At 40.0% G+C, this 14,158-nt stretch overlaps 1 protein-coding gene across 1 annotated transcript in view; it reads right to left on the bottom strand.

Annotated features, from left to right (window-relative positions):
* Window positions 1-847, bottom strand: part of plpp4 (phospholipid phosphatase 4) — a 66,907-nt gene extending 66,060 nt beyond the window's left edge. The window contains exon 1 of the mRNA XM_034152416.1: window positions 406-847. Within this exon, the coding sequence (XP_034008307.1) occupies window positions 406-494 (89 nt within the window). The 5' untranslated portion in view covers window positions 495-847. The remainder of the gene's footprint in view (window positions 1-405) is intronic.
* Window positions 848-14,158: the final 13,311 nt, after the last annotated feature.

Raw genomic sequence — 14,158 nt, 5'->3', positions numbered from 1 at the left:
ATCACTGCCTTCCCTTTGGATTACTGTCTGTTTGAGGGAAATAAACTGTGTCTCTTTTACCATCTCTAATCAGACAAAATGTCCACTATGAAATGATACTTAATATAAGTGCAATCAAAGAATGGTGACAAAATGACTTGAAGTTAAATGCTGCTGTATACAACTTGTTTTTTTGCAACCTGTTAACGCAGCATCTGTCTAGTCTTTTAGCACTGATGTGACCATTAACTGCGCCTTACTACAGTGACCATGCAGCACCACACACCGCGACAAATATACCCTAAATACAGCAGTTCAAGCATGTAGACACATGGATAACATCAGTCATGAAACTGGATATCACCCTCAGGGTCCATAATGGCATTAGCTTTTTTGTTAAATCAGCTGTTCGAAGGTTTTACTTACACAAAAACTCCGAAAAGCAGCACCCGGATGCCAATCTCCAAAACCAGCTCTCGCACGTTTTTCCTCCGGTCTGGTGGCGACACGTTCATGGTTCTGGTGATAATCCGTCAAGTTAAAACAAAACAGCTAGATCAGGGCGGTCAGTTTCTGGTCACTTTGTAAATCCACCTTCACAAAGCGAGCGCTCTCTAGAAGCGGTGCTCCCTAATGCTGATAATCACGCATGCCGAGCGCCTCCATCGCCACTTGGTCACCTCAAGCAGTCTTCTCCTTTTATTTCTCGCCTTCGCCTGTCTCCCGCTGCTCTCCGTCTGCTTCTATCCCCTCGGGCGGTTGTCTTTATTGCAACTCTGTGGCTGACAGCTGCTCCTCTACCGAGTGAAAGTCTCCTTCCTCCACTCCATCAATTACTTAAACTGGGTTAGAGTTTGAAGTTGATGCGGGAGAAGATCGGAGGTGTGGGTTAGCAGCGGTGTAGGGGGGAAAGTGATGGGAGACGGCAAAGTGAGGAGAGAGTCTGAGTGTGTGTCGAGTCAGAGTGTCTCTCTCTCTCTCTTTCTCTTTTTCTCTCTCACTCCTCCCGTTGATCTTTGGAGCATCAGAACACACTAGAAGTCTATTGAACACCACTCAGGACCTCACAGGAGGACACAGGAATGAGTTCCTGTCTAGTTATGCAATAAAGTGTGATGAACTGAATTTCTTCTTCTCTGGTTTAAGGCCAAGAGACCTCCTGAACAAACATCTCATAAATAATGAATGAAGCACCCATAGTAAATGTGACATAAACAAAGCAGAGAAGCACTCGGTCGGTCCGGTTCACCGTGCCAATGGCTGGTGGGAGGCATTACGCCAAACTGTCATATAATATTACATTGCTGTGCTGAAAGATGGCCAGTTCAAGGGGGGGGGGGCTTCAAACCCTTGGCACCACCATACAGCCCAATCATACAACTATGAAGAATCCAGGACTTCAGGGTCTATGGAGTCAGACAGTGATAAAGGAGCACAGGCAGGAGCATACCTGAGGGGCCAAGAAACCTGGCAGGCACTTCACAGACCCACATGAATATTTGATGCTTTATAAAACTGGCCCTCGTGCTCTACCTGCCTGTCCAATATTTGCATCTATGTGTATGTAAGTATGTATGAACGTGAGAGAGAACCCCTTGTTTGCCGCCTTTCTAGGTCACATGCTTGACAAGCTAGAAGCTCACTCTGCAGATGCAATTTAGAAGGTGTGCAGTCTTTCACAAGGCATCCCAAAACTACCTATGACAAAGATAAATGAATGTACATGCACGTACACAGAGGTTTTTGATGTATTGTTGTGGGTGATGCGCCTGAAGTGTTTGCCGGCTCCCTAATAAGAACAAAACAAAGCAACAGGAGATGTGAAATGGTGGTAGGTTAGGAGGTGAGATCTTACTTCAAAGCTTTCTGGCAGCCATCAGACCTTTTAGAGAGTGTGGCGTGTTTATTACAAGCTATCAACATGCTTTACCTCGCTCGCAGCATCAGAGCACTCGTGATTCAGATGATTCACTTTGGTCAGAGAGGCTTTCTAGACCTGCACCAGAGTCCACATAAACACTCAATTATAGGACATCAAAAATATGACTTAGCTCTCTCCGGCTAATGCCATAATGATATGTTCTTTGTTGTTGAAAGGGCTGCTTTACCTTTTCATCTCTTATATTTTGTTTTTTGTATAATTTTAATATTCTATTTCCTTGAACTACTCCTTGAGTCGTTTTCTACTTCTCAGTGTAGACTGTGAGTCACATTTCCAGAGGTTGTAGTTACTGTAGGGTTAGGACATACTGGTGAACTCTAAAATAGATCGTGCTCTCATAAATCAAAGTTCACTGCTTCATAATAAAGTGCTCTTAATCACCTTAATGGGTATGGGTGCTTGCATTTTCTACTGTTGAGAATATTCTTTGTGACAGAGTGACTCATCATGCTATGTATGGGATTGGTTCATTTCTCCCGGAGTTCTAGGCATTACTGGGCGTCTCTCCTTATTACACTTTAGGTTAGGTTTTATTGGAACACATCCCTCAGTCATGGTTTATGTACAGTTATATCAGTATGTGGGCAGCATTTTTACATCCTGCAGGGGGCGTAAAGTTTGATGCTGTTGTATAATGCTACTATGTGAAAACATAACTCCTTTGCTGAACGCTGTACAGTATCTGTTGCTAAGACGTGTATCCGGAAAAAATTATCTGCTGGAATGTGGAAAAAACGTATTGTAGTACATTTGAGTGGCATGTGGGGTAAAGCAACCAATTGAATGTGTTATTCTTGGACTTCTATAATTAGTCTCTAAAAAGTCTAGAATTGCCACCTGTGTGAGTCGCTCCAGCTACTCCCCAAAGTGGACTGGGACATATTTCTCCTCTCAGAAATGTTGGCATCCTGTATCAACGGCATTCCACCATGGAATTAGTCATCCTGCTTTTTGTCACATTTGTTATTCTCTAACCTTCTTGAACTTGCTTTTTTGAGTTTTTTTGGAGCTGCAGATTAGTGCAGGAACATCTTATTTCTATTTGTATTTTACACTATTGTCTTTTCATTATTTTCCTATAAATGTATTGATATTTTAGCACTGTGATTCATGTTTGTGAATTTGTAAAGCCCACTGAGTCAGACATGTTTTGTGTTATTGGGCTATATAAATAAACTTTGATTTGATTAATTGTGCATTTTAAATGTAAATCTTTCAAAACAGCTGCACCTTTAACATTGTTATTCTTGTTTGAATGTCTGCAAAAAAGACATAAGCATATCTTTTGCTAAACATTTGCTTCTGCAGGCAGCTAAATGACTACAATGGTACAATGCTTACCACTCAACTACATTTTTATCACCTACCTAAAATCATAGGAAAAATAAATAACGCGCGTTCACACCAAGTACTTTGCCGTATTTAGTGCCGGCACTCAGTGCCCCGGCACTTATTACCCCAGGGCATTTAGTACAGATCGCGTTCACACCGGAGTACTTTTCCCTGAGGGAAGATTACGCAAATGAGCCGCTTACGTCACTTCGTCTTCTTCTGCTTTGGGTTTACTGGCAGGCCGCAAACAACTTCACGGCGTATACTGCCACCCGGAGTCCCCGGCCGGAAGTCCCCGGAGTTGGGGACTGGCTTCAGTAGAAGCTGCTTCGCACTGGGCGAATGCTAATGCTAATAATGCTAATGCCAGGATAATAAAATGGCGGCTCTACAAAACATTTCAGAGTTGTACGGGGCGTGGTTTGCAATTCGCCAAGCCAATCAGAACTGGGGCACTTTTTTCCCCCAGGAAAGTACCATCTCTCAGCAGGCACTAAAAATGGGGGTAAAAGTTCCCGAGATTAAGTGCTCTTTTTGTTGTGAACGCGACATAAGGGGTACTAACGGAACTAAACGCGAAAAGTACGGTGAAAAGTACTCCGGTGTGAACGCGGCTATGTCACAAAGTAGGGTTAAAACATACTTTTTATGAAATATATTTCTCATTTGTTATAAACAGTGTATGGTTTTATCCCTAGAGGCTTTTGGAAACATTACATCTACATTGCTTTACATTAAGTCATTACAATTTAAAAGGTTGGGAATCACAGCTATAAAAGAATAATGCTGTGAGCCACTGAAGCTTTCAAGTAGGCTAAGAAAAGAGTAATGAGAAATCAATAGACCATTTCACTGGAATTGCACTGCTTTAGGCCGAGGTTAACTTCCTGATGACCATTGGTATTAACATTTTTTCTGGGCAAAATTATTATTTTTGGCTGAATAATTACCTCAGAATCCCTGCACTTTTTTCAAACTGATCTATACCGCACACAGGTAGTGTGGTTCTCAACAGGTTTTGAGCTTGCTTACAAATTCTGATGCAGTAACATATTTTGACACTTATATCTCCAAACTTTCATGTCACATCTATACAAAAAAAAGAATGAAAGCTGTGACCTGTTCTGCTAAAATATAATCATTCTTCCTTTAGTCTCACCACAACCTTGATAGCCTGTAATAAGACAATGTGGTTTCATTTATGATGAGGAACAGAACAGCGGACTGACCGTGTTGAGATTAAAATGTCAGCTGTCAAATTTTAAATGGAGTTCTTATCAATTGTGAAAAAATTAGTGGAAAGATTTTTCTCTGGATCCAACACTCAAGCTGAATGATTGCAGGAATAAGACAAGAAAGCCAGGAGAGGTCTTGACATTTAAGTCATCTTGGCCCTGATTGGTTCCTACTCAGATCACGATGGACCAATTTTTGTTGGCTTTCAGCTGTCAGGAAAAAAATAAATAATCAGGGAGTGAATCAGCAAGGTGTTTTCCGGATACTATCCTCTCAGGGATGTTTGACCTTCTGTACTATTTACCAATTTTCTGGATCACGTCTTCAATTTCTGCATCTTCATCTTCAGGACTTCTTCTATATGTAACTTTTTTTTTCAAACTGTAGAAATAAATAGGTGACACTAACATTAAAAGACCCTGCCTATTACATTTTGAGGTGACATAAACTATCAACACTTCTTTATAAAGAAGTACTTCTTTTTTTGCGTCATTCCTGTTGAACAAAGCTAGTCAGTCTAAACCATAGACTGTATATATAAACCAGTGATTCTCAAATGGGGGTACGCCATGGATGTATAATAAGAACTCGATACAGCGTGGGAGGCGGGGCCTCATTCATTCCTATGAGAGTTGCTCATTGGCGCATGAAGACAAAATGGCCCAACTTTTGCTATAGAGAGGCGAAGTCCCGCCCATCTACTTCCGACCCATGGGACCTTATTTCGGAAAAATTATGTATTGAAGTCAATGGGGAGAGAAAACGTATCTTTCGATCCCGTTTGAATTGTGCCACGAATTACACATATGATGTTTGTCAATCTTAAAAAATCATTTCCATGTAAAAAAAGTCATAGTTTGTCGTAAAACTGTTGAAATATAAGACTATGAAAAATACTAGAAACTAGAAAACTAGAAAGATTACAAATCCCAGAGTCGCGTAAGTGATGTCATAACTGATGTCATAATTGTTTTCCTCCACTAAATATAAGAGATAGCTAAGATAAGATAACTTTAACAAGATGCCTGTGTGCTTAGTACCAGGTTGTAATCATACCAGCAATGGGTCTTACTCGTTCTTTCGCTTCCCGTCTCAGCGAGCTCAAAGATCTGGCCCATTTTGGACTCTCTGCCAGCTTGGAAGAGTCTTTGCCAGTCGCAAGAGAATTTGCGCTTCTGCTATGGAAAAAAGAAAAAGGAAATTGGACTGATGTGCACAAACTTGGATGAACTGAGGTTCATAATTACATCAACAACAGATGCAGCCTCGGAAAATCTGCCGCCAACAGAGGATGCATTTCAACAACATGTAAAGAGCAATGTTTCAGACAGCGATATGGTGTCACAGCCCGAACCCAAACCCTTGTTATGGAGTCCTATTGGCAAGGGGTGGATTGTCAGAGATGGGGCCATTCAACCAGTGCTATTTACAAAAACCCCAGCACCTAGAGAAGTGAGAGACATTACTCACTTGTAATGCAAAGATGCAAAATGTGGAGAGAGTGGAAAGTGCCTTCCCTGTACGGAGTTCTGCACCCGCTGTGCAGAATGTCAAAATGTGTCCCCTAATGTTTCTGAGGAACCTGACATTTAACATTATATTCTAGTATCTATATACTTGACCTCTCACAGAATGATTTGATGATTTGTATACTGTACTTTGAATTAAGGTTCCAGTTTCAATAAAACCTGTACTATTTACACCTATGTTTTAGAGGCTTGCCATTTAGAACTAATACACTTTATTGTATTGGGTTACTCTTATTCTGACTATTTGGTGATGTAATTCAACCACCTGGTATTTCCCTCTCCAAATATGATGACCATCAGAGTGAGCATTCTTAACTTATAGGCTATTATGCCACTTATCCCCCATTCGGAATGTGACTGTATCAGAGAAGAGGTAGGCCTATGTCTAAAGAAATCTCATTTGCAATAGAACTGTACCAGATATTTCCATACTGGTTAGTGTTCAATCGCACCCTAGACAATTCAGTAATGGTATATTTTTTAGGGATTTCTGTTTTTCTGATAAATGAGAGAAAAGTGATTGAGTCCTATATGTTCCTATCACCAAAAGTACAATTTCCGTATAAACTAAAGCTAGGTTTACAGGACTATAATTCAGTATTTTTTTAGGTAAAATAATTGTCTGACTATTTGGTGTTGACCACAACATATTACTAGACCGACTAGAACACTGGGTGGGACTTTCGGCAACAGTTCTAAATTGGTTTGAGTCCTACTTAAAGGACAGAAAAAACTTTGTTTCTATAGGTAAATACACATCTGAGTTGACAAATATGACATGTGGGGTACCTCAAGGCTCCATCTTGGGGCCTCTTCTCTTTAACATCTACATGCTACCACTGGCTCAGATAATGAAAAACAACAAAATAAGTTACCATAGCTATGCGGATGACACACAAATTTACGTAACAATTTCACCAGGAGATTATGCTCCAATTCAAACACTGAGTAAGTGCATTGAACAAATCAATGACTGGATGTGTCAGAACTTTCTCCAATTAAACAAAGATAAAACTGAGGTAATGGTTTTTGGAGCCAAGGCAGAACGTATAAAAGTTAGCGCTGAGCTTCAGTCTGCAATGTTCAAAACAACAGATAAAGCCATAAATCTAGGTGTAGTCATGGACTCTGACCTGAGTTTCAACAGTCACATTAAAACAGTTACTAAATCAGCCTACTATCACCTAAAGAACATATCTAGGATTAAAGGACTAATGTCACAGCAGGATTTGGAAAAACTTGTCCATGCTTTTATCTTCAGTAGACTCGACTACTGCAATGGTGTCTTTACAGGCCTCACTAAAAAATCTATTAGAAAGCTGCAGCTAATTCAGAACGCCGCTGCTCGAGTCCTCACTAACACTAAGAAAGTGGATCACATCACTCCTGTTCTGAAGTCCTTACACTGGCTTCCTGTGTGTCAAAGAATAGATTTCAAAATATTGTTGCTGGTTTATAAAGCTTTGAATGGTTTAGGCCCAAAATACATGTCTGACCTACTGCTAAATTATGAACCATCCAGAACTCTCAGGTCTTCAGGGACTGGTCAGCTTTCTGTCCCCAGAGTCAGAACTAAACATGGTAAAGCAGCATTCAGTTATTATGCTCCAAATATCTGGAACAAACTCCCAGAAACCTGCAGGTCCGCTGCAACTCTTACTACTTTTAAATCCAGGCTGAAGACTTTTCTTTTTGCCGCTGCTTTTAATTGAACTATTCACATCTTAAACTGCACTGTAACTTTTAACTTTTATCCATGTATTTTTTCTTTTAATGTTTATTTTATTATCTTTTCTTTTTAATGACTGATTTTAAATGCCATTTTTAAAATGTCTTCCATTTTTGTAAAGCACTTTGAATTACCTTGTGTTGAAAGGTGCTATATAAATAAACTTGCCTTGCCTTGCCTTGCCTTGGTGATGTAGGACAGCCACCTGGTTCATACCTCAGCAAATCTGAAGAGGAAAAGAGTGATCATTCTCAAGTTATGGGCTTTTTTGTCAGGGATTGGGGTAGTTCTAAAGAACAGCCAAAAAAACATTTTTTCCCCCAAAATAGAATTTGACAACCCCGACGGGATAGTGATCTCCAGTGTGCTGGGCAGTGTGGCAGCGGAGGGAGCCGAGGGTACCACCGGAGGAGAGGCGAGCGATGACAGCAGCATCACCGTGGTGCAGATAGGGCAGAACGGGGAGTACCTGGGCACGGCGCGGCTCCCCGCACAGACTGAGGGGACTTGTTACACGGAGCCCATCACCGGGGAAGCTGCCGGACCGAGAGTTTGATCCTGCCTGCGGCGGGAGAAGGCGGTCTGCTCGGCCTGCCCTTGGCTCTGGGGTCCCTCCTTAAACAAATAAATAAAAACCTTTTAAATGAAACATTCATCTTAACAGATAATAATTAAAAAAATACCATGCATGATAACAAAAATATTCATAGTACAATAAGTTAAATAGAAAACACAATTTTATATAAAATATTCCTAGAACCACCAAGGGTCAAGATCCGTTCTTGTGCTTTTCTGGTGCTTAACTGGTTCTTCTCTGTTTTTACAAGTGTGTGGTCACATAGTCACTTTGCTCAGCGCCAGGGGCGGACTGGGGGGAAAAAGTGGCCTGGGGATTAATTGACAGACAGGCCAACTTAATGCGCGGCATGTATCGGCCGGCCGGCGACGAAAGTATGTTACTTAACAAAAAACCCTATGCATTTTATGTTATTTTGGACCATTATTCATATAGTAATCACATTACCTGAGCCCTTGAGTTGCCTAGAGCAAAATAGTTACAGCATATATTTAGTGATCTTTAACAGATCATTGATGCAATAACATTTGGACCAATTTGCCTGACTTGACACATGGAATAAAACATGGGCGTAGGAAGCATCCTCAATGTGGGTGAGACAATTTAACAGGGGGTGTGGGCAGGTGGTGGACCTCACCTCCTCTAGGCATGCTCCCCCGGGAAGATTTGTTTTAAAATGTTGAAGTTAAATGCATCAATCTGGTGCACTTTGAGAGCAAAATTAGGGACTAAATCTATGGATACATCTCTCAACACCCATATGAAACAGAACTGTAAACAGATTTACTTTTTCTTTCAACATTTATTTGAACAGCAAGTGGAGGCAAAAGTGACTGTACCCAAAACAATAAACCTGCTAGCTAACTAGCCTAAACTCAGTAACAGAATGTGGGCAACACGTTCTTCTCCACAGCCGCGCGACCTCTGAGTCAGACGTCACTGCCCCCTTTTCTATCCTACGGGTACAGCCACTCCCCCTGAACCCTGTTTCCCTATCAATCAATCAATGCCTGGTCGTTTTAATGTTTAATGTCAACCATTTGTGCAGATAGCATGAAGTAGAGAAGATCGCCAATGCTAACGTTAGCGTTAGCATTTCTCCCCCGGGCTTAAATGGTGTATTATAGAATGATCACACCGGTGACAGTACTCTTCAAAGGGTTCACGAAATATGACTACTACTCTTACTGTTTAACATTTTGGGTTACTTAATGTTACTTCATGTTAAGGCTAATAAAAATGACAAGGCTGTAATGCTAACTAACGTGCTAGCTACTAGCTAGCTTGATCAAGCCACTCCTGGTCCTTTCATCAGACGGGAAGCGAAAGAACGAGCTAGACCCATTGCTGGTATAATAACAACCTGGTACTAAGCACACAGGCATCTTGTTAAAGTTATCTTATTTTAGCCAGCGCCATATAGATAGATTATATCTATATGGCGCTGATTTTAGCTATCTCTTTAGCTAGGAAAACAATTGTGACATCACTTACGCGACTCTGGGATTTGTAGTCTTTCTAGTTGCGTATTTTTCATAGTCTTATATTTCAACAGTTTTACGACAAACTGTGACTTTTTTTACATGGAAATGATTTTTTAAGATTGACAAACATCACATGTGTAATTCATGGCACAATTCAAACGGGATCGAAAGATAAGTTTTCTCTCTCCATTGACTTCAATACATTATTTTTCCGAAATAAGGTCCCATGGACCGGAAGTAGATGGGCGTGACTTCGCCACTCTATACGGGGGTCTGATCAAAGGATGAAGCTGTTAACGTGCTGCTACCATAAACTGGCTGTAGCCCACAAACTGAAGCAGAATGATCTAGGGCTGTCCCGAATACCATTTTTCGGGCTCCGGATATTCGGTAGTAATGCGGGGAGGGGCGTAGTAATCAGCAGCGAACTGCTTCAACACGTGTATTTCGGTGTATTCACGGCATTCATTTTGTTATTCTACAGTATTGTTGTTTTATAGTTATTTGTTAAGGTAACCCAATTTGTGTTCTTTGAAATTGAAAAGGATATCGCATTGTGTTTGTTACTTTCGTTGCAGTTGTATACGTCTTAAGTGTAATTTGGCTTGGTTTCCTATTTATGGACATGCTTTTATTTTGAAGGAGAGTTAGCGCAGTTGACAGGAAGTTGTTGTTGCTTTGGAAACAACGTGACAGAGATAGAGTGGCGAAGTCACGCCCACCTACTTCCGGGTAATGGGACCTTATTTCGGAAAAATTATGCATTGAAGTCAATGGGGAGAGAAAACTTATCTTTCGATCCCGTTTGAATTGTGCCATGAATTACACATATGATGTTTGTCAATCTTAAAAAATAATTTCCATGTCAAAAAAGTCACAGTTTGTCGTAAAACTGTTGAAATATAAGACTATGAAAAATACGTAACTAGAAAGACTACAAATCCCAGAGTCGCGTAAGTGATGTCACAATTGTTTTCCTCCACCATTCAATTACCTAAGATCAGCGCAATATAGATATAATCTATCTATATGGCGCTGGCTAAGATAAGATAACTTTAACAAGATGCCTGTGTGCTTAGTACCAGGTTGTTATTAAACCAGCAATGGGTCTTGCTCGTTCTTTTGCTTCCCGTCTGATGAAAGGACCGGGAGTGGCTTGATCAAGTTAGCTACCTAGCTAGTAGCTAGCACATTAGTTAGCATTACAGCCTTGTCATTTTTATTAGCCTTAAACATGAAGTAACATTAAGTAACCCAAAATGTTAAACAGTAAGAGTAGTAGTCATATTTCGTGAACCCTTTGAATAGTACTGTCACCGGTGTGATCATTCTATAATACACCATTTAAGCCCGGGGGAGAAATGCTAACGCTAACGTTAGCATTGGCGATCTTCTCTACTTCATGCTATCTGCACAAATGGTTGACATTAAACATTAAAACGACCAGGCAGTTCAGAGAGAATCAAAGGAAGGCAGGCAGGCAGCTTTGCATGACATTCTTCAGGACGTGTTTCATTGTGGTGATAGTGAGGATAGTCAATCGTTTTGTTGACAAGACAGTAGTGACGGCCATCTTGGTGACGTGTGTTGTTGACCAGAGATGTAGTTCATTGAGCGTTTCACACAAACAAATGTGTTACTTCACAGTTTTACGACACATTTTTTTTTTTTTGACTTGCAAAATTATCTTTTAAATTGACAAACATCATATGTGTAATTCGTGGCACAATTCAAACGGGATCGAAAGATAATCTTTCTCTCTCCATTGACTTCAATACATAATTTTTCCGAAATAAGGTCCCATGGAGGTCCACCGGAAGGGGAGGGACTTCGCCACTCTATTAACGGAGAAAAGTAATATCTACATATAAAGACGGAGAAAGTAAACGATAACGTTTAAGTGTTAGCACCCCCCGAAGAGGCACAAGCTCTTACGCTGATATTGGAGATTTCAATAAATTCAATTTGAAAAAAAACGGGGAAAAAACCAACAAAACGAATATCCGAATAACGAAATTGAAACCCGCAATAGTACTCCAACGAACGGATATTCAGATATTCGGGTACAGTAGGGCTGTACCCGAATACTATAATAAAGTTATAGTAAATAATAACAAACTCCAGTGTTAGAATTCCATAATTCCATATTCATAAATAAAATGATATGCAAATAACATTTTCTTGGCTGTGGACTTGTACTCTACATAATTATGTTGAGCTCATGGTAATCTAATTCAATAAACAATAACTGCAATGAACAGATAGCATTTTCTGACTCGTAAAATGATTGGATATGGTGTAATTTGGTAAATGATTCTGTGTTGAAAAATGTATATCTTTAAAAACTGAGTTGGTGTATTAGGGCGGGCCATACTATTTTGTTTTTGTAAATCGATCGAGAGGGGTGTTCAAATAACGTATTTTGGTGTGTAGAACACACATCTATTTAGATTTATTTATTTTGAAGTTGTTGCTATGGAAACAACATGACGGAGAAAAAAGTAATATCTTCTACATATAATAACGGACAAAGTAAAGAATGAAGTGTATGTTTAAATGTTAGCATCCCCCGAAGAGGCTCAAGCTCTTACGTTGAGTCTGGAGTTTCAATACATTCGGAATTTGACCGTGTAAAATGTCCTCTTGGGTTACCGTACAGCCAATGCGTGACGTACACATATGGTACCTACACCGGTGTAAGTACCATATGTGTTCGGCCTACCATATGTGTTCAAAATAAAAGCATGTCCATAAATAGGAAACCAAGCCAAATTACACTTAAGACGTATACAACTGCAACGAAAGTAACAAACACAATGCGATATCCTTTTCAATTTCAAAGAACACAAATTGAGTTACATTAACAAATAACTATAAAACAACAATACTGTAGAATAACAAAATGAATGCCGTGAATACACCGAAATACACGTGTTGAAGCAGTTCGCTGCTGATTACTACGCCCCCCTGCGCGGGCCGAATATTCCAATATTCACTGTTGATTACTACCGAATATCCGGAGTCCGAAAAATGGTATTCGGGACAGCCCTAGATCATTCTGCTTCAGTTTGTGGGCTACAGCCAGTTTATGGTAGCAGCACGTTAACAGCTTCATCCTTTGATCAGACCCCCGGTATACCCTAGTCAGCGCCCCTAGTTACACCAATCAGCGTGCGATTACCGTACAGCCAATCACAATGCGTGACGTCATTGGTAAGCGACGGACCCCGAACACATATGGTAGGCCGAACACATATGGTACTGACACCGGAACCACGCTTGCACATTTTTTAATTTATTTTTTAACCCTTTCATGCATTGTGGTCACTACATTAGAGACTGCTCATTTAATGCTGTTTTCTTGTATATGCATGGGGTCAGGCACCACAGTGGATTTTATTATAATATTTGTGTATTGTATTTATCATTTTGTTCATTGGTTTGTTAAACATATATTACTTAAAAATCTGTTACTGAAAATATCCTTAGTTTGTTCATGCATGAAGGAGTTAATAAATCACACACTGATGGAACATCACTATATTGTAATTATTTATATAGGCTTTTTCAATCAAAAATGTTTGGGGTCGGTCAAGGGGTACTTGGCTGAGAAAATGTTTCAAAGGGGGTACATTACTGAAAAAAGTTTGAGAAGCACTGGTCTAAACTATAGGAGTTATTGACATATATCCCATGTTTTGAATGCATTATGATTAAAGCATAGCCTGCTAATGATATGCTTTACAAAGGTTTGTATTGCTTGATTTCACAACCAATTGCTGAACATTTGAATTGCTTTGATTGCCCGGAGAAGGGAACAAACTGCAGGGGTTGTGGATATAAGCATAAATGTTCATCTTTCAAAACATGCAAAACACTTACCCAGTTTCAGCCATTGCTGCCAAAGCAACTATAAGAGATACTGTACATGCAAACACTGTATTGTGAATCACCAAGGAATACAAGGAAATCACATTCAAAATCTTACAATAGATTTTTGTTCTTACTGTATGTGGTGCTGTAATTTCCTGAACTCGGCCTTGGGTCTGTGTTGCCGTGACTGCATGGCAATTAAGTCTGACTAGCAGGCCAACTGTACCCACTTTTCTGAACGCATGTGTCTGGTCAGTAATACAAAATACAATCTGTAATATTTCAGGAAATAAAACATTTTATCTCCCTCTGAAATAAGGGTTTCCTATTATTGCCTTTTGGGTTATTTATTATTTTGAATGCATCCACAAGCGATTACAATTAGCCCCCATTTTAGCTGCACAAGTAAATGGATGCACATATTATTGTATAAATAATTCTGATTTACTAATTATATACATGACTCTTAAAGAAGAC

This window comes from Trematomus bernacchii, unplaced genomic scaffold (genome assembly GCF_902827165.1).
Source record: "Trematomus bernacchii unplaced genomic scaffold, fTreBer1.1, whole genome shotgun sequence".
In the NCBI taxonomy this organism is placed as follows: domain Eukaryota; kingdom Metazoa; phylum Chordata; class Actinopteri; order Perciformes; family Nototheniidae; genus Trematomus; species Trematomus bernacchii.
Note: the sequence above shows the minus strand (reverse complement) of the source record. Positions and strands in the feature narration are given on the sequence as shown.